The sequence below is a fragment of the Podarcis pityusensis genome, assembly GCF_964106645.2.
Source record: "Podarcis pityusensis genome assembly, chromosome: 12".
In the NCBI taxonomy this organism is placed as follows: domain Eukaryota; kingdom Metazoa; phylum Chordata; class Lepidosauria; order Squamata; family Lacertidae; genus Podarcis; species Podarcis pityusensis.
In genome coordinates, this window is record NC_138037.1 from 53,654,860 (window position 1) to 53,682,150 (window position 27,291).

Consider the following 27,291-nt stretch of genomic DNA (forward strand, 5'->3'; position numbering starts at 1 on the left):
AAGTTCACAGATGATCTTCATGATTGAGAAGGCTTCTGTTGCTGGTAGCCAGCCACCTTTCTTGAGAAGATGGATGCACTGATGGTTCTCTGGTGAGGATCTTAATAACGGGGGCATTTGCCAGATAGGTCTTCAGACAGCGTAGTCCAAGGATGGGAAATCTATGGTCCTCCAGGTGTTGTTTGCCTGCAGTTCACATCATCCCTGACTATTGGGCATTCTGGCTGCGACTGATGGGATTTGGAGTCCAACAACGTCTGGTGGGGGTGGCCACAGTTTCTCTCCCACTGATCTAGGCTTTCAAGCTTTAAGCTAGTGTGAACCCCGGGCCTCGTTTCACTGTAGCCTGGCTATCTTCTCTGAAGGACACACACAGATCCTTCATCATTGTGGTCTGTCAGTGAGCAAGATACTTTTCTCTCTTTATTTTACTTCTTCATCTTCAAAAATGGTATCAATACAGAAAGGTTTTTTGAATCAGCCATGTGTGAATGAGAACAAAGCGGAAGCACTTCTTGCTGTTTCTCCTCTTGCAAATCCATGCACCATGGAGTGAAATTTGATTGGTATTGGCCGATGCTTTTGGAGAGCTGATAGCATTTTTGTATTTATTTTGAACGAGTTTCCTTGGCCTAGAATAGTGTATAAACAAAATCACGAGCACTCTCCGTACGAATGAAAACACTTTTATCATTGTGACAATCCTGACGGGTTTCCAGCTTGGAAAAGGCCATGTAATTTCTTACTTCCTCCAGGTATACATGCAAATTATGTATGCCAACAGAATTGTTCCTTATAATTGCTTTAAGCCTTCTCAATTATTGGGAAACAAGACTTAGCATCTCCTTAGGCCAAAGGAAATATACCTTTAATAACTTACTCAAGATTGTCTCGATGGCAGAGTCTACTCCAAGGTAAATTGATTTTAAGGACTGGCTTTTAAATTGTTTTCAGAACGCTTTCTTTTCTGCGGTTTCCCCCAAAGAATTGTGGGAGCTGTAATGCTAAGAGATGTGTTTGTGGTGCTTGGGGTGGGCTGCCTTACAATCTTGTTATTTTCCTTAGCAGACACTCTTGGCTTGAGCGGCATTTTTGTGCGCAGGACAGGGAAGTTATTTTCCAGAGAAGCGGTCCCCTAATTCTGTTATTCTCAGCTGTTGGTTCCACCTCAGTCTTGATTATTTTCTTCCAACCTGGGGTCTGTTTCACAAGTATCGTCAAGGGACCTCAGTGGAACTTGTACATTGAGGCCTTTTACCAGTTCCACAAACGCATAAATATTGATCGCGTTCTAAAAGCTTGCTCCAGCGCCGTCCTTTTTGTCAAAACCTTCACCCTGAACAGACACAAACACCCCCCGCTCTTTTTCTAATAGCCAGTAGTTATGCTGATAAAACTTTCATGAACATTGCTTCTTAAACATTCTCTTTCTTGGAGCAATGATTACCCACTATTATTCCCACCCGCCTACATCCTCATGATATCCTAGAAGAGCAGCAAAAGAGGCCAGAATTCAGGCATAATGGAATTTCTCCTCTTGAGGAGAATGCAAGAGCATTCATGCAAATAATGAAACACAGTAGAGGTCTCCTGTTGTAGCTGCTGACTGTCAATGTATGACTTGGGAGGATAATAATGTTACCAGTGAGAGAGGGGAAAGGGGAGAGCATGGGGACTGCTGCTGCTATTGTTGTTGTTCGGTCAGTGATGGAGAATGGTGGGATGTACAGCAGACTTGCAAATAAATATTCAGATTTGTTGCCCCTCAGAAACACAGGAGCCTGCCTTCTCCTCATCTCACCCTCCCATTTTGCTCATATGTGGCACATGAATATCCCCTAAGGAGGAAACCTGCCGACTGTTTTCCATTCTGCAAAAAATTCCTGGCCTAATAAACTGCAACGAATTCTTACTCTCCGCTGCAGTCAAATCAATAGATCTTTCCTGCACAGCAAAAAAAGTTACCTTACAATGCGCTGGGTATTTTTAAAAATCCAGATCTGCAGTACTTTATAGTCCACTAACATCAAAGACACGTGAGTAATAATTGTCATCTCCATACAATAGTCCCTGCCTCCCACAATCAAAGCGAATAAATGTATTGAATCCTGGTTGCAGCTACTGTGAGTGGCTTTAGGGATCACCGCCTTATTAGGTCCAACTAAAATGTCGTAAAATAGTGAGCAAGCCTTCCAGTTCTTATTCAGACTGGATGTTCAACAAAACAGTGAGATGAAGGAGAAAGAAGACACTGGGCATGATGCTCAAGTTCCTAAGTCTGCAGTTCATTCCTGCCCTACGATGGAGTGCTCATTGCATTGGACTCTGCTAGATGCAAAACAGATTTCAGGGTTGAACTGTGCTGCTTGGGTGAGGAAAAACTACAGCTTCTCCATATAAAATCTGGCAGTGAATGATCACTCAGCTGAACAGCTGGGTCTCTTGTGAGGCAGACAGCAGAAGTAGAAAGAAATGTGACTGTTTTCATATTGCCAAAGTTGGGGGTTAATTTTAGATGGTGCCCTGGGCCTATAGAAGATAGGTTGGGTGGTGACTGGAGACTTGTGATCTCACATCTTTTGAGTGCTAGGAAATCATCTTCCTTCAATTTTTAAGCCCCCTGTCCTTCCACAGCCGAGTTCGTTATTCTGCAAATAAAAAATAAATTGTAGGTAGGCAGAGAATGCAACAATATTTCTCTGGTTTGCACAGTTTCCAATAAGGTTGACAGGACATAGCCCTCCTTTCCAGCCATGGCTTGTGAACATACTTGTGCTACAGGCTTTTCAGTCAGACTCTGCTTCCCTTGCTTGGGTGTTGAAACAAGGGGCGAGCACCCATGACTACAGTCCTTAAGGATTTTGTGGCAGAAGGAGCGTTTCTCTTATGAAAGCTATGCTGTAATTTTATTCTGTGTGAACATTCCCCCCTCCCAGTGCCATTTCCCTAAAATAGGAAATCCTGGTTTAAATGCCACAGGATATTTTAATCATTGTAGAAAAGGCCTTCCCTCTCTTTTGTTCTGTTTTAAAAAAACAATGCTTTTTTAATTTGCCTTCCCTGTTGCTTGATATCTAAAAACAGCTCTTCCTGCTGAGATTTTAACACCAACAGGCTATGAGTTCACCCATCACCGCCAAGCCCACGCATGTAAACATCTTATGTTATGGGCTGCAGCAAGCACCCGTTTCCCTGTCGTATTAAGTATCTGTAACATACATTTTCTTTGTTTAACACTTTAACAAGTAGGAAGAGGGGGAAATTATTTCTATATCACGTCTCTGTTTAATAGCAGAGTAAAGACAATGGAGGACTTTGCTCTGCTTTGTTTCAAACAGTTTGCCTCAGTGCAGTTGAAATTGAAAAAATCGTTTGAGGAAACACGTTTCTCTTGTGTCGCAATTTTGACATGAATTGTGGGGTGGTCTGGTTAGTGGCAGGCCTGAGCAGAAAGGGAACCAGTGTTCACACATGCACACACACACTATTTCCTAACTTTGCCAGGCCAATTTGGAAGTGGTTGGGGAGTGCGTCTGAGGTTGCCAACTTTTTTGGGCCCAGGGGCATATTTGCAAACCAGAAAAACTATTGTGGGCACACACACGCACAACCACAACCACAACCAAGCACACACCACAACTTCATTCTATTGCCGATTTATTTATTTCATAACGTTTCTAGACCGCTTGATTGTACAAAAGAAACCTCAAAGCGGTTTACAGAATTGGCTGCAGCAATACTTTGAGCCTAATCTGGTCAGGATGAGGAGACCCTGTGGACACCAAGCGAGGTCTCTGGGGGGTGTGTGTGTGCTGGTATATGTGGTCTAGCTGGCTGCATTGTGAGGTCAAGCACTGCAAAAGAGCCGTGTGTAACTATGGAAACTCTTGCTCCAAATAAAACAGAACCATTTTCTTGCTGCCCAAGGCAATAGAGTTCGCCCACCACAGTGAAAGCAGAACTGCTGGCCTGGTTGCTGAGGTGTTAGGCAGATGTTCTCAAAGCACCACCAGGCAGTAGTTGTTCTTTTGCTGAGGTGCTGTGCCCTCACTGGGGTAGCAGCAGTTGGTGGTCTCCCAGAGCCCACTGTGTGATTGGCTTCCAATGGGAATCCTTGTTTGTTTCACGTAGTTACATGCCACATATTCCTAGAATAGTCACTTAAGTTGGAGGTACCCAATGTGGTGCCCTCCATATGTTGCCCCACCATCCACTGCCGGCATGGAGGCTGGTTTGGGGATGATGGGAGTTGTAGTCCAACAAGATCTGGAGGCACCACACTGGCTTTGCCTGCTGTAAGTGGTTTACATATCAGATAACAAATCTTAAACTTGTATCTCTCTTTCTATACAGAGCAATGGAACTAAATACCATTTTGTATAATCAAATTCTAGAAAAAAAACATAGCAAGAGTCAGGGAAGGTTTGTTGGAGCAGATGGACTTTCTGTTCCAACATGGGCAAATCCCTCAGTCTAAGCGCATCCAGAGAACTTTCTAGCTGGGCTTTGAACCTGTATTCCCTATTTCCAGACTTAATATGCTGCTTAGAAGCCTCTTAAGTTTGATTTTTCAACATCTTCCTTTAAGGAATTTGAGGGCGGTGCTAATAATATTCGGCCAGCGTACTGGAGTTTTGGATTTGAGCATGTTGGCAGCATAGCAATGCACAGTATGGACCATCTTTCTGGGTAGGAAATAGGACTTTGTATCCTAATGAAATGGACTGGCAGACTCTGGGGGTTATTTGATGTCAAAAAAAAGGTTCATGCTTTCCTCCTTTGGCTAAAGAACTTGGGGGAACATCCTGGCTCTATGGAGAAATCATCCCTTTAGCATTGCTCAAGTTATTAAAATAACTGAAGACTCTTGATTTATTTTTTGAAGACACTGTCTTATGCATGGCACAGACACAGAACTTCTCTTCTCAGAAATTATTGTTCTTAGTAGATTAAAAACAAAACAATCATGTTCCTCTTCTTCCACAAGGAATCCTAGTAACCTCTGAGACGTCTGTCTGGATTTCTGCCCATTTTAGAGTTACTTGAGTTCAACAAACTCACTCTTAGCAAAGTTCATACAGGCCTGAAAAGTCTCCTCAGGCAGTTTTTACAGTTCTGCCTGGTAAAGGCAGAAACCACACAATTGCCACATTGCACCATTTTTTTGTTTCCTTCACAAGAAATTCGTAGTACTTCCTACGACATAAAAAGAAATCATTAACAGGAAACCTCAGGTTAAAACTTAGGAATTTATAATGAATTCTCTGTTTGCAATAAATGGGTGGGTCGTGGTTTGAAAGTGGTGTCCTTGTAGCCTTGCTGAAAAATGGTTGATGGGTTAACAAGTAGGTAAAATGATGTGGTGATTTAATTTGACTTATTTGGCTAGCCCTTCTGGCAAAACGTCAGTGTCATCAGGCAGTTCGGCTCTCTAAAGTTCCCAGCTGATTCAAACCTCAAATAAGTGTTGTCACCCATCTTTGGGACATTTTAAGCAAGTAAATTGTGTTAAAAGGTAAGAGCCCTTGGGGTGCACGGGAACCATTCTAAAAACCTCCAGTTATAGTATTTGTGTGGGCATGTTTATATATATTGTGGTTCATATATGTTGCATGAACTGTCAGTGGAGGTTCTAGAGAGGCAGGTATGCCTTCTTAAATTTAAAAAGTTCATCTCAAATGTTTCATCCTAAAATGAGAGGGGGAAAAGAGAGAATTTTGTTTACATTCTGTCTTCTGAGCCTTTTATTACTATATTGCTTTCCAAGACTTGAAATTTAGGTCTGCTCTCTCTCACTCAGTGGGAGTTCCCTTGCTGTGTGTACAGATGTTTTTATTTTACATAACCGGTACAACAAGACACAGCCCGTGTCAATCACAGACATAATTTTCCTCTCATCCAAAGTATCTCCACTATTGCTGAAAAGTGCTACCTCCTTTTTCAGGAATGTCTGGAAACAAACATCTGCCTGGCTGAAAACAGAGGAGCCAGAAGTCTGAGATTTAGCTGCTGAGATTGAGTGCCATCATACCATACCAAGGGGAAATGAAAAATGAATCCAGGGTTGGGGGCACTGGCTGTTTTGTTTCCCAGAGTTTGAAGGCAGTGAAATTAGGTCCCATTCCCCCCAAGTTAGTCATGATCAATGACATCGCGTAAGCACCATAAATATACCTGCAGTTGGCTAATTGATTTGAGCCATGCAGGTAGTCATTGCCACATGCCACCACATGATTTGTGTGGCACGCAAGTAATAAAAGGATGTGCAGAGAGCAGGAAATCTGTCACATCTGTATCTGACAGATGACAGGGATTCCCATTTGCATGAGTAATCGCTACACAAGTGCAGCAGTTTGCCAATCTGCTCATGGGGCTGTGTGACATCGGCAAAATCAAGTGATAAGGCCCACATGGATTCCACCACTTCTCAAAAATAAATAAAATCTTGTAAATAGAGGAATTGCACGCTAGACTTGACGTGTGTGCTATTTCCCTGTGTAAGTAAAGGTAAAGGGACCCCTGACCATTAGGTCCAGTCGTGACCGACTCTGGGGTTGCGGCGCTCATCTCGATTTATTGGCTGAGGGCGCCAGCGTACAGCTTCCGGGTCATGTGGCCAGCATGACTAAGCCGCTTCTGGCGAACCAGAGCAGTGCACGGAAATGCCATTTACCTTCCCGCCGGAGCGGTACCTATTTATCTACTTGCACTTTAACGTGCTTTCAAACTGCTAGATTGGCAGGAGCTGGGACCGAGCAACGGGAGCTCACCCCTTTGCGGGGATTCGAACCCCTTACCTTCTGATCAGCAAGCCCTAGGCTCTGTGGTTTAGACCACAGTGCCACCCGCGTCCCTATTTCCCTGTGTACAGAGAGGCTATCTTTCTTGGGGTGGGGGAAGAGATTTGCATATGCTTTCCCTCTCTGCAACATAAAATCCAAGAGAATATTTCAGTTTTGCTGATAGGCATATATAAAAGAGGAATACACTCCAGAAACTGGTGGTTAGACGTCTTGTGCTAAGCCTGTCATGGGAAACTCCCCGGGCCTCTCGGACCATGCCGGTCCAAAAGTGATTGCTTTGGGTTGCTAGGCTGGCTTCCCTGCCCTCCCTTAGCTAAGCCTGCTTTTGCAGGTTAACCTCTTCTCCACAGGTACGCGGGCGCTGCTACGCTATGGTCGCTGTTGAAGGGCCGGAAAGGAATTTTCCTTCATTGGCAGGTTTTGCCTTCCCCGTAGCAAAACGTCACAACTTTGGCGGTTTCAGGCCTTGGGCAGAATCCTTCAGTCTATATTCCCTAAATGGGGGGGGGGGGCGTGAAGCTGTGACCCACGCCCCCCCCCCCCCGCAGTGGCGATCCCAGGGTTCCCCGTCAAAGGGGTTGTTTTGAGGGGAGGCATTGGCCATACGCCGAGACGTTGTCATTGCTCTTCCCTGCATCGGTAGCAAAATGGCGGGTGGGCGGGCTCTCTCTGCTTGAACAGACGTTCTCCAAAGCCAGCCCAATCCCCACATATCCTGGATAACCCTGATGTTCCCCAGATCCCCAGCCAGGGACTGGGAGGGATAAACGCCCAAAGCCTAAGCCAAGGTCTCCCTACATCAGGAGTTTTTTAATAAAGTTGTGGCCAAATTTTAATCCCATAACATGTTGTCTTGAGGCATTATTCCACGCGGGTGTTGCCCGGGGTCAGGAGGTCTCCACCTGTCCGTGCAAAACTGAATCTTGCTGAGCTGTGGGAGCAAAGATCTGGCACTTTGGCTTGAAACGCTTTCGCCCTTCCTGAACGAAGTTCCCTTTATAACTTTTTACAGTATCATTGCTATGTTCGTGTAGTGATACTCCAGCATCAATATGCGTGTGTCATTCCTTTCCCACTTTGATAGGTTATCAGATTGGGCAGTTGGGAGACTCTCACCACAGGGGACACGATCTGTTTATTACAGAGATAAATGCAGCAGTTGAACAGAGGGCGAGGTGAATGAATCATGAAAGACAACATAGAGAGCATAGGTCAGTGGACGGACTTTCCCTAGAAAAGTTTACACTACAAACTTATATTGGTTTTATATCAGATCAGCTTCAGAGCTCCCTCCGAAGAATTGTGGGATTTGTAGTTTATTGGCAATGCTAAGAAATTTCTGTGCAAAGGAAGATCTCTATACCACAATCCGATTTCACTGAACTACTGTTTCCAGTATTCTCTGGAAAGAAAGAAGGAAAGAAAGAAAGAGAGGAAGGAAGGTACCGTTTTAGGTCTACAGTATAGATACATAGGGGGACGTGGGTGGTGCTGTGGGTTAAACTACAGAGCCTAGGACTTGCCAATCAGAAGGTCGGCGGTTCAGATCCCTGCGACAGGGTGAGCTCCCGTTGCTCGGTCCCTGCTCCTGCCAACCTAGCAGTTCAAAAGCACGTCAAAGTACAAGTAGATAAATAGGTACCGCTCCGGCGGGAAAGTAAATGGCATTTCCGTGCGCTGCTCTGGTTTGCCAGAAGCGGCTTAGTCATGCTGGCCACATGACCCGGAAGCTGTACGCCGGCTCCCTCGGCCAGTAAAGTGAGATGAGCGCCGCAACCCCAGAGTCAGCCACGACTGGACCTAATGGTCAGGGGTCCCTTTTCCTTTTTATAGATACATACATCCCAAGTGCCCTGGCATCAAATTTCAATTTTATCAGGTAGCATTTGTGTAGAAGCCATTTTGAACATTCCCAATTGCTAGTGGTTGTTCCCAAACTATTTTTGCAGAACCTCTGGCTTTCAAGCGTAGCTATATAACAAAAGATGTATTTATTCTGAATGTGGTTATCCATGGTGTACCTCAGAGAGAAACTCCCTATTCTTCAGAGTTTTCTTTGCACAGGAGAACTCTGCCAATCGCTGTTCTTTCCCTCTTGTTGCAACCTAAGTTGGAGCCACTGTGTTGTGTGTTAAAATTGGCAGGACCTGTTTTGTGTAACTTCACAAAGAAAAGGGGCATCATTTGGCTACGGTCAAGTCGATTCAACCTATTTTCCTCCTTGCAGACCTGGGAGAAAATTATATGTTACTGTGGATTAGAATTACAGAGAAAGCCGAGAGACAGTCCTTAATGTTTGAATCAGAAGCACTTGACATTTGATATTTAAAGCCGTGGCAATATTGGCCAGTAGTACACAGAGCAATGTCTGTGTGGGGCTCTGGCTACTCACAGACCTGCAGCTTGAAGTTTCATATGGCACCATCTAGCTTCTCCTTGTGGGAGGGGGACATCTGCATCCTAATGGAGAAATCCTATTGCTTATTTTGTGGTTTTTAAAAATTAGAATGGCCCACTAAGTATAGGCCACTAGCTTCAATTTCTCTATTGCTGGTTTTAACAGTGATGCAGCTTCCCGCATGAAACTCGGGAGACGTTTGCAAAATTGGAAAGTTCATGGTCTCATTAAAAAGAAAAAGGCATGTGCCATTGCAAATTGCTGCTTTGAAAGTGCCTGCAATTACAAATTACAACGGAGAAATGGATTGGTGATAGAGTTAAATACATAATACACTGAAAAGCTGTTACAAACATATATTTTGGGAAGTTGTCTGGGTGTTCTCTCTGCATTTGGACACCTCTCCAGATATTGTAACCAAATTTTGTCCGGTGGTTCCTGAGATCAGGGAACAGGTTTGGGTCCTTGGCTGGATCTATACTGATAAAAAAAACCGCTATAGGGGAAAACACTATAAAAACTCTCAATGCAAAATCCCATTGGTGATGGATCGCTGCTCTGCAGCGCCATCTGGTGTCACATGTTCATAAGCTGAGTCCTTTGTCTGGATACAGTTGGGCGCCATTTTGAATCACGTTTGTAGACCAGGGGTCAGCAAACTTTTTAAGCAGGGGGCCAGTCCACTGTCCCTCAGACCTTGTGGGGGGCCAGACTATTTTTTTGGGGGGGATGAACGAATTCCTATGCCCCACAAATAACCCAGAGATGCATTTTAAATAAGAGGACACATTCTACTCATGTAAAAACATGCTGATTCCCAGACCATCTGTGGGCCAGACTTAGAAGGCGATTGGGCCGGATCCGGCCCCTGGGCCTTAGTTTGCCTACCTATATTGTAGACTGAGCCTTTCAAAACTACACTGATTTTTTGTTTTGTTTTGTTTCTTAGCATTCCCAGCCAGTGCTAGGTATGAAACTGCTAGTAACCAATAAAGCTGTAGTTGATTTTTATATGCCTGATTGTTATCCACGTGAAAATATGTGTGGAAGCGCTGACTGATGGCGGCTCCACAGTGTGTATGCACAGAGGAAAACGTCACACTTGACATTGCATGAGATGAGCAGCAGTTTCGTGCTCTGTCCCTTTCAAGGCATGGTCCCCAGCACTCATGTCACAGAAAAGAAAATATAGGTGAAAGTCTGTAATGTGCAAGTGGGTCAAAAATATAGCCTAAGGAGCGTAAAACTGTTGAGAATTAACAGAAGATGAAAGTTTTCTCACTGAAAGACTCCATAGGATTTAGGGTTTAGCTGAGGCGCTCTGTAAAAGCAGGGAATTAGACAACCTTAAATTACATTTGATTGCTTCCAGGGTTTAAAGCCGTTTGGCAAGCACACAAAACTAAGCTCCTCAAATGGTAAATTCCTAAGAAAAACAATCTCCCTGCTATTTCTGAGTTCCTCATGCAGCCCTTTAATTTTATTTTTAGCTTTGTTTTATATCAAGGAACGATGAGACGTCACTGGCCATGTTTCAAAATTTGCACATCCTCTAAAAATAATAAATCACACAATTTAATAAAGGGCTCTCCAGTCCTTCCATTGGGGCAGTGAGGGAGAATCAGAGGGAGGAAAAGATATTTTAGAAGCATCAAAGTGTAACCCGCAAGGGAAATTCAGAAGAACAAAGCGAAGGAGCCAAACAGAAAAGCTTATTTATCTGCAAAATAATCATGTTCAGTCTTCTGGAGGTTGTAAGCCAACTATTGTTTTTATGGCCTTCAGATCTTTGTTTTGAATGCTGGCCTTACCTCTTCCAGTAGAGAGGATTTTAATTTTATTTTAATCAGTTAAATGACACATCCAAACCCAATGTAAATGCCTCTGTCAGAAGACACACAAAGACTGTTATCCCCCAATCTGTCTGGCAAAAACAGACAAACCCTGCTTTTAAAAAATGATAGAGCGGTTATTTCATAATTGCAAGTAGACTATTTTAGAGCACAGTAAGATGGGATTAATCCCCCCCCCCCCCCCGTTAACGTAATAGCAAACAAATACGGGTTAGATTAGATTAGAATTTTGTTTTTATGAAAGGATACTCTATTGACAGATCAAGGCCCAGTTCCAGTGTGATGCTGTCTGTCTGGAAACTATGGTTTGCAAATCAGGAGGCAGTCTTAGGAATGCCTGCCTGCACATCTACTAAGCCATAGTTGAGGCCATCCGTGGAGGGGAAGGGGAATTCATGCCGCTGAGCAGAGGACTGAAGGGTCAAAACATGTCTTGCGTGTCGAGGTCCCCAAGCCACCCCCCAAATAACTCACAACGCACACTTAATTTTTGTTTAAGGTTTTTGGCATAATTTTGGCCACAACTTTTTTTAAATACAAAACCGTGAGTGGTTGTTTAGGCATTGGTTAAGACTATCTGTCCCCCCGCCTGGGCACCACCGAAAGACAGTGCGGGGGAAAGCAAGTCGGGGAGAAATGGAGCTGAGTCACAGACCCTCAATTCTCATCCGCATGCTCCCCGAAGGCTTGCCGGCCCTAGTCCCATTCCAGGGATTGGACGAAAAGATGGCAAGCCCCAGGATTCCTTTAACGGAATTCCCTTTCCGCTGCAACCATGGAGGGGCAGACCCAGCCTATCCTAACCCCTCCTCCACCAATTTATAACCAATGCCTAACCGCAACCTTACAAGTTGTGACGATTTGCTACGCAGTAGGCAAAAACCAAATGGCGCCAGCCAATCAGCCAGATGGACAAAATTCCTACCAGGCCCCTGCCCCAACGGCAGACGACCCCATGACAGGCATAGCAAGGTCAATGCAACAACCCCTTACTCAAGGGCGGGTGGGCGGGTGATCCGTTGCACGCAGCAGAGAGAAAGCTCCAGGCTGCGTGCAGAGTATTTAAACATTTTACCCCTCCCACCAAAATTGCAACATAACGTTTACCCCAGCAACCCAGTGAACCAATCACTGCCCCAGGCCATCTTTAGAGACCCTGCCTGGTAACAGAGGGGTGGCTCAGCAGACCCCACCGCAACACGTGCTCTCCATGAAGGAGAACACGCTTTCCCAAGGCTCTTCCCTGTTTTACTTGCCAGCATTGTATCTTCTCCAGTCTCACGGCTAGAATCCTAAGCTCACTCACAGGTGGGGAGTCAGCTACGTTGAACTCGGGAAAAGCTGAAAGTGATTACTGTATATGCGTTGTTTCAAAAGGACTTTCACAATATCATGTGTTTTTAAATGCCAGTTCTTTTCATCAGACTGCATGCTGGAAATAAGATTTAGATCTGGGGTAGGCAACCTAAATACGTGATGTGGGTGGCGCTGTGGGTTAAACCACTGAGCCTAGGACTTGCCGATCAGAAGGTCAACGGTTCGAATCCTCGCGATGGGGTGAGCTCCCGTTGCTCAGTCCCTGCTCCTGCCAACCCAGCAGTTCGAAAGCACGTCAAAGTGCAAGTAGATAAATAGGTACCACTCCGGCGGGAAGGTAAACGGCGTTTCTGTGCGCTGCTCTGGTTCGCCAGAAGCGGCTTAGTCATGCCGGCCACATGACCCGGAAGCTGTACACCGGCTCCCTCGGCCAATAAAGCGAGATGAGCGCCACAACCCCAGAGTCGTCTGCAACTGGACCTAATGGTCAGAGGTCCCTTTACCTTTATCTTTAGATAACCTAAGGGCCAGGGGCTGGCTGCGGCCCAATCGCCTTCTCAACCCAGCCCGCGGATGGTTCGAGAATCAGCGTGTTTTTACATGAGGAGAATGTGTTCTTTTATTTAAAATGCATCTCTCAGTTATTTGTGGGGCATAGGAATTCGTTCATTTCCCCCCCCTCCCCCAAATATAGTCCGGCCCCCCCACAAGGTCTGAGGGACGATGGACCGGCCCACAGCTGAAAAAGGTTGCTGACCCCTGATTTAGAAGGTGTATACAACACATGTAACTCCCGTAACAAGCAGCACATGCAGGAAATTAGTTTACTGTACTCTTCTGGTGCTCCTAATTAGCTTTTATGATCTCTCTTTTTCTTCTTTATTACTTGGATGCTTCTGCTTAAGAGCGTGCCATTTCTTGCCCTGGGCACTGTGGTTCCCTGCATGTTGAGGTTGTGGCAGAGGCATTGCCTTTGCTTTCCAGGAGGCGTAACGGCCATCTCCCAAGTTGGCCAGCTGTCTAGTTGCACTCAGTGGCAAGTCTGCTTATCTGCACTGAGGCTTACTGAAGCTGCTGCGGACTTTGTCCTATCCTGTACAGTTTGGCGTACCCAACAAAAGTAATGCCTGCAGCTAGTGTTTATAGCACAGGGGCTGCTGGAATGGTGTCTGTGGGTGCAAGGGTCCCCGTGAGCTCTTCTCCTGGCACCCATGAAGTCTCTGGCGCACCCTCTTCCATCACTGCCCCTTGGTCACGAGGAGCCTCGGGTGGCTACTGTTTTCTCCCTTTAAAAGTACATAGAGCTAAGTTAGAAGAGGGATGCTTTCCCACTGCCTCTTTCCCATTGAGGTGCTTTTCAAGGTTCATATTACCGTATTTTTTGCTCTATAAGACTCACTTTTTCCCTCCTAAAAAGTAAGTGGAAATGTGTGTGCGTCTTATAGGGTGAATGCAGCCTGCGCAGCTATCCCAGAAGCCAGAACAGCAAGAGGGATTGTTGCTTTCACTGCGCAGTGATCCCTCGCTGTTCTGGCTTCTGAGATTCAGAATATTTTTTTCTTGTTTTCCTCTCAAAAAACTAGGTGCGTCTTGTGGTCTGGTGCGTCTTATAGAGCGAAAAATACGGTTAGTTTTGGTGTGTTTGCTCATTCTTATTTTACCTTTGGAAGTGAGAGCTGGACCATAAAGAAGGCTGATCGCTAAAGAATTGATGCTTTTGAATTATGGTGCTGGAGGAGACTCTTGAGAGTCCCATGGACTGCAAGAAGATCAAACCTCTCCATTCTTAAGGAAATCAGCCCTGAGTGCTCACTGGAAGGACAGATCCTGAAGCTGAGGCTCCAATACTTTGGCCACCTCATGAGAAGAGAAGACTCCCTGGAAAATACCCTGATTTTGGGAAAGATGGAGGGCACAAGAAGAAGGGGATGATAGAGGACGAGATGGTTGGACCGTGTTCTCGAAGCTACCAACATGAGTCTGACCAAACTGCGGGAGGCAGTGGAAGACAGGAGTGCCTGGCGTGCTCTGGTCCAGGGGGTCATGAAGAGTCGGACACGACTAAACGACTAAACAACAACATTTTATCTTTGGAAAAATGAAGTTTGTGTGCACATTCATTCCGTGTGTGTGTGGCATGCTGATGGGGCAAGGAGACGGCACCCATGGCACTTGCTCAAAAATCAGAAAAACAAAATGTTCCCATGGGCCAAGAAAGGTTGATGATCTTTGGTTTAGCTTCTTAGAAGAAGAGGAGGGAGGAGTCGCTTCTGTTTTCTGTATCCTTCAACAGGGTTCAAGTTATGGTAGCTGATACTTAGGTATTGTTACCAAAGTTGGGTGCCGCCCCCACTCTCTGCTGAGCAGTAGCAAGATTCCAGCGGGTTCTGGGCACTCACCAGGGGCTGTGTGCCTTTGGAGAATTGAAGGTGCGGCAGAGATAGTCGTAGCTTTAAGAAATGTGCTTTATTCACATACTTACACCTGAGTTTAGATGGAGAGAGTCCAGATCTTACAGCATGGTCCTCTCAAGAGGGGCTTCTTCCCCATGGCAGTGCAGCACTGGAGTCAAAAGCAGCTTTCCCAGCCAGCCTTCAGCCAACCTGCCCAAGATGGATCTCTCTCTTTGTCCTCTCCCTCTTCTTCCCAGCATGCCTTTCTGTAAATACTTTCTTCTCCTGTCCCCTCAAGCACACACCTCATCACCATGGCACCCTCTGTCTGCCTAGACCCAAGAATTCCTCTTGGATGGGCTGTCAACACTTTTTCTCAGGTTCATGCCTCTGTCGCAGGTGAGGCCCTCACTAGACAGGAAGCTTAGCCTGTGCTTTTCCACTGGCCTCCAACCTTCCATTCAATGCTCCAAATAATCAAAATCCTACCACTAGGGTTTGAGCCCCACTCAAAAAAACTTTAACAGTATGAACATCAGAATAGTTGGGGTCTTATGCGCTGCTCTCCATGTGGCAAAGTTAAATAAGGCACTGTTGTCATTCCAGAAGGAAGAACTCTTGGGGGCTTTCTGGTATTGTTTACGTACAAATGGCAACCATTTTAGGTGTGTCCGAATGGCATGCAATAGCCAACACGTGGGTCCTTTTGGACCCGGAAGAAGGCAATATGAGGGCGTGAGGCAACGTAACGGGGGTGGGGTCATGCTTATCCATGTTCTGCTGACACGTACTGGGGGCGGGAATGGAGCCCCTGTGCTAAATGGGCAGTGCCTGTATAATATGGGAGAAATCCCTCGTTAGCTGACAGAGAAGCACATCACTACCAGCCCTAGGCAAAATGTGTTGGAAGAACTCAAGGATTAGTAATATTCATCTGCTGCAGACAGCCTTACAAAAAGCCACCCCATTTCATCTGAACTTCAGTGTATCCCCCCCAAACCCCAAAAACATTCTTTTTCTCTTTATTATATTAACTGCTTGAGTCATAGTTAACTCCTTTGCCTGTTTTTGCTATGAAGAAATTTATTAGTACTGGATTAAAAAGTCATACTTTCAGTTCTTTAACTGATGCAATCTGCATTACCGGGTGTGTGTAGGAGACCGTAGGTTTTTTTAAACCTGCATTTCCATGGAAACAAAGATCCAAGAAGAATAAAAATGATGGGAACTGTGTGGCAGGGAGTGTAACTGCTTCTAGACTGTTGCTACTTTTTGAGAGGCTTAATTGCATCCAGGGAAAGTCATGTTGTTCAATTAAAGATTCGGTGATTCTAAGTGGATTTGCTGCTGTTGCACATCAAACCTGCTTCCAAGCCCCACTTTTTGCAGGAAGGAAAGTGATGAGGAAATGCCCTTGAAAGTGTGGGATAAGAATTGTTTGATGTGACATCATATAACCTCAGGCTCAATCGCCAGTTGAACAAGTTACTTAGGGATGGATGAAAAAAACACACCAAATCCCACTTCATACATTATCAGGCTTAAGAACCTTCCTAGCATTGTGAAAAATGTGTGAGTAATTTTATGTTGCCATGTTGAAACATGACACAGACAATATATTATCTTTGTCAGAAAGCCTTTGTTTGTTTTCCCAGTGTCAAATGAGTGAGTTACTGTGTTGACTATTGTGAATTTCTTAGGCGCCTTTGCCAAACTTCCCACCTTATTCAAAATATATTTCCAACTGATGGCTTTATTTCGATTCTTCCCTTACCCGTTGATGCAAAGCTCAGTGACATAATTTATCTCTTTCTCATCCATCACTCATGCAACGTTTTCAGCTATGAATGGTTGCTCTTTCGTTGATGGGCAGATACAGTGGCTTCTTGTAAGAAGAGCTTCTGTTCTGGACGATGGTGTGCCATTGGTACCACCAGATACGGGGCTACGAAACCTTACAAGCCTGGTCCCTGAAAGCTATGGAAGACAATAGGCTTGTGTTAGCCGATTGCAGTTATCCAGTAAGGAAGCCCAGTTGTTGCTTTTAAGTCTACACCTCCTTTTTATGAATGAGTTTAAGGATCTCTTCTGCAGTCGGTACAACATTGTCAGGTGGCTATGCCTGCCTCTCCCATTAGCTGGTTGATAGTGGATGAATGCAAATGACCATGTGACAACTGATGATATGAAGTATTTGCAGACTGGGAGATAATGTTTGCACCTGCCAGGTGTGTGAAGGCTGCTTGCCTTCACACATTGGGAAAAACACTGTTCTTCCCAGTTCAATGGGGATTCTTCTCTCCCTTGGCTCTTATTGACTCCTTCCCCTTGAACGCATTTGTACCAGGTCAGGACACAAGTATCTTCATTTTGTACCCAGAGAGAGCTGCTTTGATTTCCTTAATTTAGGGGTTCTCATTGTGTCAAAATTTTGGAACTGTCCATCTGACCAGGATGAAACAAACAAGTATATTGTGCCGAGAATGACTTTGGGTCTCTGTGGATTCTCTGGTACATTCCAGGTACACCCTGTTCCTTGGTGGGTTGAAGCCAGCTGGCAAAGTTTGAATGAACTTGTCTTTCTTCAACTTGGCAGACTGGGCTTACGGTTGAGTTTAGGAGGTGAGGCCAAGGCAATCTGAGGCAGCAGTGAGAGCTAGTTGCTCTGATTAGTGAGCAGCGCGGAGCAATCCTGACCCAGAAGCCTTTAAAGGGGCCAAAAGGTTACCCACCTGATCTGCTGTGGCTTACTAGAATAAATATTAGGCTTCCTTGTTGGTGCAACTGGTCTCCCTGCATTTCTCACCATTTCACCCCAGTTGCACACAGGTGGAATTTCTGATCCTCCTTAAGTTGCCAGTTGGAGACTCACTGTGGATTTGAGTTCTGGACTCTACACTGTGCCACTTCTGTGGATGATTATTCTCTAAGGCTGTCGATATAATTGCAGAATTATTATTTTTTTAAAGTCAACCTTTGTAGCCCTTGGAGGAGTGTAATCTATTGGACAGCCAGCAATAGCTGCCTCCTATTTTTAGATCAGTTGCACTGCATGTCCTGTAAAAACCACAGAGGATATCCAATCAGTTCTGCTTTCTACAGCAGCCATGGATGGCAGGTTGCCTTGCGCCGTTTAGATAAACGATCTCTCCTTCCCTATGCAGTGCTATAAATCCTCGCTTGGTGCTTACGCTTCTTTACGAGCCTCATGTTTTCATGAGTCAGCACAGGGGTTGGGCTAAAGTCAATGGCAAACTCTCATTTCTGTCCCTCTGCTTCTCTTTCTACAGCATTTTGGGGCATGTGGCTCTATCTGTGTGCACCCATTATAAGAAAAGATTGCCAGAATCAATCTGGATTTTATTAGGCAACTTTGTAGATGGGTTTAATTATACAGAGCAGCCTATTCGAGTAATGACAAATGGATGCAATAACAGCTGTTGTTGTCATTAATAGTATTTTATAAATTCAGGAATCACCTTTCACGTGAGTCTTAGGGTGATTTACAAACCTAGCATAAAAACAACTAAAAATAGTTTTCTAAAATAGGAGAAAAACAACCAAAGTTGGGTTTACAAATCATACAAAAGGAACATCTATGGCAGAAATCTTTTCACCCAGCTGGAAAAGCTAATTGAATTAAAAAATGTTTTTGGCTGTTTCCACTGGCTGGAGCCAGTGTGGTGTAGTGGTTAAGAGCGGTAGTCTCGTAATCTGGGGAACCGGGTTCGCTTCCCCGCTCCTCCACATGCAGCTGCTGGGTGACCTTGGGCTAGTCACACTTCTTTGAAGTCTCTCAGCCCCACTCACCTCACAGAGTGTTTGTTGTGGGGGAGGAAGGGAAAGGAGATTGTTAGCCGCTTTGAGACTCCTTAAGGGGAGTGAAAGGCGGGATATCAAGTCCAAACTCTTCTTCTTCTTCCGGAAAGTACAGATTTTGAGCACCTGTCTTATCTCAGCAGAGATGCTGTTCCACGAAACAGGGGAAGCCCTTCTCCAAATTACTGTGGCGTGAGCTTTTGGTATGTTAGGAACTTGAAGGAGAAACTCCCTTGCAGGTTGTAGTGCCTTTCTGAGTATTTAAGGCATAAGGCAGTCTCTCAAGCAACTCGATTCTGTAGCACCTCATATGTTAGCACCAAAATATTGAACTGCAGATGGGGAGCCCATGCAGATCCCACAAACAAGGTGTTGTATGCTTGTGCCAGTCTGTCTCCATAAGCAGCCTAGTTGCTGTTCTGCCAGTGCACCTGTAGCCTCTGGACTAACCTCAAGAGTAGCCACACAAAGAGCCCATTACAGTAATCCAGTGTTGAGGCTACCAGTGCATGTGGTCAAACTATCAAGATCCAGGAATAACCTAGCTGTCTTAAAAGCCAAAGCTGCTAAACAGTACCCCAGCCGCTGAGGACAACTGTGTCCACGGTGATGGATCTAGAAGCAGCCTCAGACTAAGTACCTTCTCCTCCAGGGTGTCCTGAGTCTATTGCAGATGTCATGGAAAGGAAGGAAAGTGAGAGGCTATCAGGAAGCTGGAAGTGGACGACCACAGGGAAGGTCACAGTAGGCTGCGGAATGAGAAGATGGGATCCCAAGAAAAATTCAACCCAGAGAAGGACCCCAGCAGGCTGAGAGGAGGCCCAGATCCCAGGGACATGCCTTGAGGGCTGCCACAAAAGTATTCAGCCCCATGATGCTGAATACTCCAAGCCCAGTATCACCCACCAAGGAGCCGCCTCTGCTGCCCTCCCGTTAGCCAAGAGGGCTCCCCTCCTGGGGAGGTATCTGGGGCAAAGCTGGTCTAACTCCATCCCTCATCTCCAATTGTCCCTGGGTTCGCCACCACTGTGCCAGAGATGGCCTTCAGCAGCATCCCCAGTCTGTCTCTTATGCCCAGGCCCTCAATACCAAGCCAGGTGGAGAAGTTTCCTGGTATGTAAGAGAAGATTTATGGACTCCAGTGGCAGGGCCCTCCTCCCTTGACCGCCATGTCTGTGATTCTGTGGACCGTATGATGTGCTTTTGTGAACCATTACCCCTAGAAGTGGTGGTTAGCAGTAGCTGGAGTGACTCTTCAAAAGACAAGGATCTTTTGCGAATACTTGGAATTAGCAGAGTTGACTGATTTGATAAGACAAAAACAAAAAACTATAATCCAGAAATAATGTCTAAATGTCTAAATGATTATTTATGTAGACAAGGATTAAATGTAAGGTGTTGGTTGTGTTTAGAATAGATTTATGAAAGATTTAGAAAACCTATTGATTAGAATATTTGTGTGAGATTGTATGGGAAAAATATGGAATAACAGATACAATCTTGCTTAAAATGTATATAGGAAGTGCAGTGTAAGCGATGGAAGTCAGTCAATGAAATTTTATTATTATTTTAATATCGAGATATTTGTAGAATAAATTTGGAAGAAATTCTTCCAATTTTTCCTTTTTCTTTTTTCTTTTCTTCCTTTTTTCTTTTTTTCTTTTTTCATGTATATGTGCTTATTTGAAGTGTATATGTGTGTACGTATTTGCAGTGTTTTGCTTATATTTTGTAACAATTATGTTAATTTAAAAAAAAAAATGAAAAAAACCAAAAGACAAGGATCAGGCAAATTTGTAGGGAGTGGATATATTTTGATTAACTGTGAGAGCAAAATGGAGCTTCTAGGTTCAAAACGGTAGACCTATTAATACCTGACTTTCAGGATAAATCACAAGGGTTGTTTTGCCCCCTGCACGTCTTGCTTGTGAACTTCCCAGAAGCACCTGGTTAGCCAAGGTTGACAAAGAAACGCTTCACCACTTTGCTTCTCTGGCTGATCTAGCAAGGCAGCTCTTCAAACAAACTTAGCAGTCAAGGAGCTGCCTTTCAGATGTAAATAAAGCAACTCCCACTTCACGCTGTTGATTCTTGCATGCAGCATTCTGGTATGGTAGTTGGGTTCTCAGCCAAGAACCTGCTTGCCCACACTGTATCAGAGCAGTCAAAGTCAGCTGTGTCCAGGGAAGTAGCGTAAGCTCTTGCAGTTCATTCTTTTGCAAGATAGATGGGGATTTAATGACTGCGTGGGACTACACCGTTGTAAATGGCTGACTAGCATGCCATATGAGGGTTTTCAAACTTTCAGGAGCTACTTTTACTTGGTTTTAAAATGACTTCTTTTGCTGTTTTTTCTCTTCCAGCATCAAGCTTTTGGCTGTGCAGGAGCTGGTGGACAGAGATGCACTGGAAAAGGTATTTCCACCTGTTTGTAGAGCTTGCACACATCTTTTCAAGCACAACTCTTCTTTTAGCTATAGGATTCCCTGTTTACTGTGATTCATATAGTATAGATCCCCTTCACTTCATACTACATATTGCACCAGATATAATGCTAGTTGAGCATGGTAAGGATGGACTGCGGTGATCTTTGGGCTTGTGTGGCCGCACCTCCTCCCACTTCTCTTTTGTGCAACTTGAGCAGGAGTGTGGACGTTTCCTTTTCTGTTTTAGATTTGCAGCAACTTGCGATGTTGTCTGGACCTGAGCAAACTAACCAGTTTTAACTGTGGTTAGTGAAAACCTGCCAACTTGAAACTATGGTTTATGAAGCTGGCTTGTTTCAACAGACCATGGTTAAGATTAGCCACAGTTTAAGTTTCAGATAACATGTTACATTCATAGAATTGTAGAGTTGGAAGGGACCATGAGGGTCATCTAGTCCAACCCCCTCTAATGCCCAACGTGGGGCTTGAATCCATGAACCTGAGATTAAGAGTCTCAGGCTCTACCGACTGAGCTATCCCAGCTGTTAAACTGTAGTTAATCTAAATTTCTAATCTCCTTCTGATAGCTGTGCCAGATGGGAGGAGACAGTGCACAACCTCAAGGCTTGTTGAGACTTATTGTTGTAGTGCTAAACCATGGTTTAGCATGACACCTGAATGCAGTCAGTGCCAGAGGAAATTTGGTTCATTCTTATGCCCCGTCCGAGTATATCTGAAGGAGCATCTCCACCCCCATCGTTCTACCCAGACACTGAGGTCCAGCTCCTAGGGCCTTCTGGCGGTTCCCTCGTTGCGAGAAGCCAAGTTACAGGGAACCAGGCAGAGGGCCTTCTCGGTAGTGGCACCCGCCCTGTGGAACACACTCCCACCAGACGTCAAAGAGAAAAACAACTACCAGACCTTTAGAAGACATCTGAAGGCAGCCCTGTTTAGGGAAGCTTTTAATGTGTGATAAACTATTGTATTTTAATATTCTGTTGGAAGCCGCCCAGAGTGGCTGGGGGAACCCAGCCAGATGGGCGGGGTAAAGGTAAAGGGACCCCTGACCATTAGGTCCAGTCACAGACGACTCTGGGGTTGCGGCACTCCTCTCGCTTTATTGGCTGGCACTAAGCCGCTTCTGGCAAACCAGAGCAGTGCACAGAAACACCGTTTACCTTCCTGCAGGAGTGGTACCTATTTATCTACTTGCACTTTGACGTGCTTTCAAACTGCTAGGTTGGCATGAGCAGGGACCGAGCAACAAGAGCTCACCCCGCCGCGGGGATTCAAACCGCCGACCTTCTGATCAGCAAGTCCTAAGCTGTGTGGTTTAACCCACAGTATAAATAAATTATTATTATTATTATTATTATTATTATTTGCTCTAAGGCAGCGTGTAAAAGAGTAAGAGTCTTCTGCTCTTCTTTCTCTTAACATTCTCTGGACTGCAATTATTAACCACATGACTATGTACTGTTCATACAAGTTTTCAACATGCTCACAGAATCTTTGACAATTCTGCACAGCAAACCACTTTTGAAAGTGAGCTGAGTTTCAGAGCTTGCGATATGACTGTGTTTGTGTGTTTGAGAGAGAGACAGAAGCAGACAGACAGAGGGAGAAACTCTCATGTCTTTTCAGATGGGGGGGCTTTAAAAAATCCCCACTGGGTGCATGTAACCCTTTGGGCATGCCTAAAGCAATTCTTTGGATCCCTCTTCAGATGCTACAGTACAAAAACTAGCTTTTCTCGAAGCTTCCTGATTTCTGCAGCTTTCCGCATTGTTGTGGGAAATGTCCCACAATTGCCTTGGGTCACAGGATGCCATCCAGCCAGTCCTACTCTTCTGTAGCAGACCACACCCCATTTTCATGTTTTCTTTTAGAAGTGTCTATCAACATAGCATGGCAAGTGACCATCTCAGTCCTCATTAGGCCGTGGCTGCTGTTGTTTAGAGTGCACGGAGGGTGGTTTCTCATGGGTTTTCGGTTGACAAAATGTTGTATTTCTGCAAACATGGTTGTTCCTCTGAGCATACTGCTATCTCCCTTTCTCCCTCCCCACCTTTGTGGCCTCTTTTTTTGGATGCCTTCCTGTTTACCCCCTGAGTTCACTATAAGAAGGAGTGGCATGAAAATGTACCGTATTTTTCGCTCTATAGGACGCACCAGACCACAAGACGCACCTAGTTTTTGGAGGAGGAAAACAAGGAAAAAAATATTCTGAATCTCAGAAGCCAGAACAGCAAGAGGGATCGCTGTGCAGTGAAAGCAGCAATCCCTCTTGCTGTTCTGGCTTCTGGGATAGCTGCGCAGCCTACATTCGCTCCATAAGACGCACACACATTTCCCCTTACTTTTTAGGAGGGAAAAAATGAGTCTTATAGAGCAAAAAATACGGTATATTCGTTTATATATGAACTGGGGTGTGCGCGCGCGTCTTTTGCAAAGTTTCGAAAACTTATTTTGTATCGTTTGGCTGGCTTTCTGTCCTTCGCCTAACAAAATATAGACATGTGAAAACAAGTTTAGGATGGATGGATTTCGCAGCTTCCTCGCTCTGAGAGAACATTTCTTTCTCCCATATCTGGCATGGAACATAACAGATTCGACAAATGCGCTCTCAATGGCTTTCTTGTCTCCCCGGCACATCAACTTCCATACATTTCAGCCAGATCAGTGTTTCATCGTGATTAAACCCATTGTTATCTTTGTTAGTCCTAAATCACTTTCACAGCAAAGCAGACTGTTCATGCGACGACTGTTAAGCAGAAGAGAGAGCTATACCCTGCCCAAATAACACTCCTCCTTTCTACGGACTCAAAAGTGCCAAAGCCCTGGCAGTTCTTTGAGAGAACATGTAACTTTTTCTGCACACGCAGCATGCTTGTGTGTAACGTATATATTCATGCACAGATAAATAACTTTGGGAAAGGGAACTGGTGCATAGCAAGGTTTTATTACCACAATAATTGATTTTTTTGCGGCTTTTCTTTAAAACTTAAATGCACTGTACTTTTCTGTGTATAAGACGTCCCCCCATGAAATTTCAGAAAATGGGGGGAGGTGGCACAAAGTTGTTGAGCTTCTTTTGGGAAGGATTGCCCAGAGTTTTTGAGCTTTGGGGGGGGGGTGCCCAAAATTTCTCACCTGCATGTGTCGACCAATCAACATCAACCATTGACGCAGCAACCAATGACACGCACAATAGCCACTGACAGCCGCAGCAGCAACCAATCAAACGTCCACCTTATGTATTATGCCCCACTTTTTAGCATGATTTTAAAAGATAATAACATAGTTTTATACACGGAAAAGTATGGTAGGTATGAGTTAGCATCTCCTAGCCGCAGAAGCCATCTCCATTCAACCCCACCTCTGCTTTTAAGTGCTTCCCCCCACCCCCCAAGTGATCACTGTCTTCTCTTTGGTCTTCCAACGACTCCTTTTTCTAAGAGTTCATCAAGGCTAAATGGAATCAGAGCCAGCTGGAGCTATCGACTCACATAGCCAATCTGGACTTGGACTGCATACACTCTATACTTTTAAAGCACATCTGAAGCATACTCTTTCCCTCAAAGAATTCTGGGCACTGCAGTTTTCCCTTCACAGAGTTACAGTGAACCAGCAACCCTCTGCAAAGTACAGCGCCCATAATTCGTTAAGGGAAGCAATGTGCTTCCAGTGTTACTTAAAGGAATAATGCATACACAGCCTTGGAAAGTATGTCCTCCCAGTTCATCGCCCCTGAGGTCAGTGGCTGGAACTGACAACGACATTTGCCGAAGCAAACAGGCAGAAGAAGCCAATAGTTCTAACTGCTTTGGAGAGCCGTTGCCTGTCTGTCAGCCAGTTGTCCCAGCAGCACCTTTTACAGGAGCCTGACAATTTTTCTCCTTTATTGTGGGTGTTTCTGACCAAGCGGGTTTCACCGAGCGAGGCTGAATCATGCGTCTCAGGCTTAATAAACTGGTGAATGCCAAATGCAAAAAAGCAAGAAAGATATGAAGCGGAATCACAGTAGGCCGGAGAGCTCAAGTTGACTCGTTGCGTTAGGTTTCACTCACCTCACTGTGAGGGAAATTATACTGAAACTTTCATTTGTCGGAAGCAATTCTCAGTGATACTTCCAGTCTAGGATTTTCCTTTTTCCAGCCTTGTTTTGTGACCATCTTTCACTCAGGAAGAACAAAATGACTGATTAGGCAGCTTCTCAGTCTTCTTCCTATATATATTATATTTATAATGCAGACAGGGTATGTCGTGAAGAGAGAGCTTAAGGACAAGCCCAGGTTTGGACGATATGCTAAGCAAAAGCGTGGCTTAGCTTGGTGCAGGGTGGAAGTAAAAAGGACCCAGGAAGAGCGAAGAGGAGCCTATACAGTTGCACCCTCCTGGTAAACAATGGTTTGGCTTACTGTGCCATGCCAACCAGAGGAGAAGTACTTTTTGCACGTAATCTTGCAGCGTTGTGTTGCATTGAATGACCTTAAGTTCTAGTCTTATTGTTGTAAACAATAAAAATCTGCCCTTTTCCCCTTATTGGGTATCCAAGAGCCCGTATAGAGCCCTTACGTGGGTTCCCTATTGGTAGGAGAAAATAACTGAGGCCAACCAGAGAATATTGAGAAACAAAGCAGCTGGTAAGCCTGATCTTTACTGATCTGTTGCAACAGGGTGCTCCCCTCACATGCAGGAAAGGAGGAGGACCTCGAACCATGGCGCACAAGGCCTTATACAGACATTTTAAATTCCCTGCCCTGGAGGTCAAGACCACCCCTCCATACATCATACATATATCACAGAAGGGGTGTAACCCAAGACCACCCCCCAGAAACATCATACCTATATCACAGAAAGGGGTGTAGCTCAAGACCACCCCCCAGATACATCATACCTACATCACAGAAAGGGTGGTCTACAACAGAAATCTGAGTGCATTGTTTATCTCCTGTCTGGCAGGTTATCTGATAATGCCTTATCTGATTGCCTTTCCTGGTAGTCTTTTCCTGGTAGTCTGTTATCCTTTGAAATGGTTATTACTAAATTCCTGTAATAAGGAAGGTTTTTTTTTTACCTCCTCCCTCCTTGCAGAGAAACATTTGGTCAGCTTGGGAGTCAAAATGGTTTCAGGACTGTCTTCCTGTGCTGCTTCAGACATGTGGTTTATATATTTATGTACGTGTTTGCTTGGTACATTTGTGAACATTTAATATATATCTAAGACTTTAAAATTCTTATTACATTATGAACAAGGGAGAAAATTTTCTTTCCATCCACCTTCCCCATAACATGGAGGGGGAAATTGCACTTCTACAATTTCCTGACTTACTCACCGTTTTTCTAAACTAGAAGGCTCCCAGTATAGTAACCACACAACATAGCTTGTCCCTAGTTCAGCTGAGATCTTAAAGAGTTGAACTTCCAACTTGTTCTTCAGCAGATGACTGGCATTAGCTCTGGAATCCTTCCTCTTGTACCTATCTGAGAAAGAGAGTGAGTTTTCCTGCAGAAATTACAGAACAAATTTTTAAAAATTGCAGTACATGAGAAAAACTTCAGAGTTTGCAAACATTGCAAATGCTCTCATCAGCCTTGTGTAATTCACTTAGCTTGCATGTTCCGTCTAGCCAAGATTAATTGTTTAGTCATCCAGCCAAAACTAACTGAATGAGTACACATTGTCTTTGATTTCTGCAATTTGCTGGTTTATCAAAGTTGAAGCGAATTGAAATTAATTAAACCCAGTTGACCCGAGGAAATTGCATCGTTGCAAATGCCTACATAAATCTCCCACTTTTAATTTAAGGCTTGAACCTCAAGACGTGTACAAGCAAATAAAGAGTAAAGTCAGGTCATATTGACCTTCACTGCACCGGACATGACAAATGCGAGGATATTATGAGGAGTGCCATTGTGTGATATCAAGAGAAAACATAGCCATCTCTAGGCTCTTGTGTATCTAGCAGTGAAAGATCTTTCTTTAATGACTTTCGATGGTTGATGGCTATAAAATAGCAAAGGCGTTTGACCTGCTTGGGTAAGAACTGGCGAAGAACACTTTGGCATTTGGAATATAGCCAGCCAAGAAAACAAAAGTCTGTGCTTTCCAGCTGACTAGGAAAAAGCCATCTTGGGATGGAGAAAGGACCGTCAGCTTTTTCTTTTCTGAGAACTGCTTTAATAGTCTAGATAGGACTAATCAATATTTTACTCTCCGGATCCAATGGGCTCCATCTCAGACTCAGGTAGCCTGGCTAATAATCAGGGAGGGTGAGA

General features: G+C 44.6%; 1 protein-coding gene across 1 annotated transcript in view; it reads left to right on the top strand.

The window, feature by feature from the left end:
- Positions 1-27,291, top strand: part of EEPD1 (endonuclease/exonuclease/phosphatase family domain containing 1) — a 65,188-nt gene that overhangs the window by 19,504 nt on the left and 18,393 nt on the right. Inside the window, exon 2 of the mRNA XM_080975919.1 lies at positions 20,947-20,998. Within this exon, the coding sequence (XP_080832045.1) occupies positions 20,947-20,998 (52 nt within the window). The remainder of the gene's footprint in view (positions 1-20,946; positions 20,999-27,291) is intronic.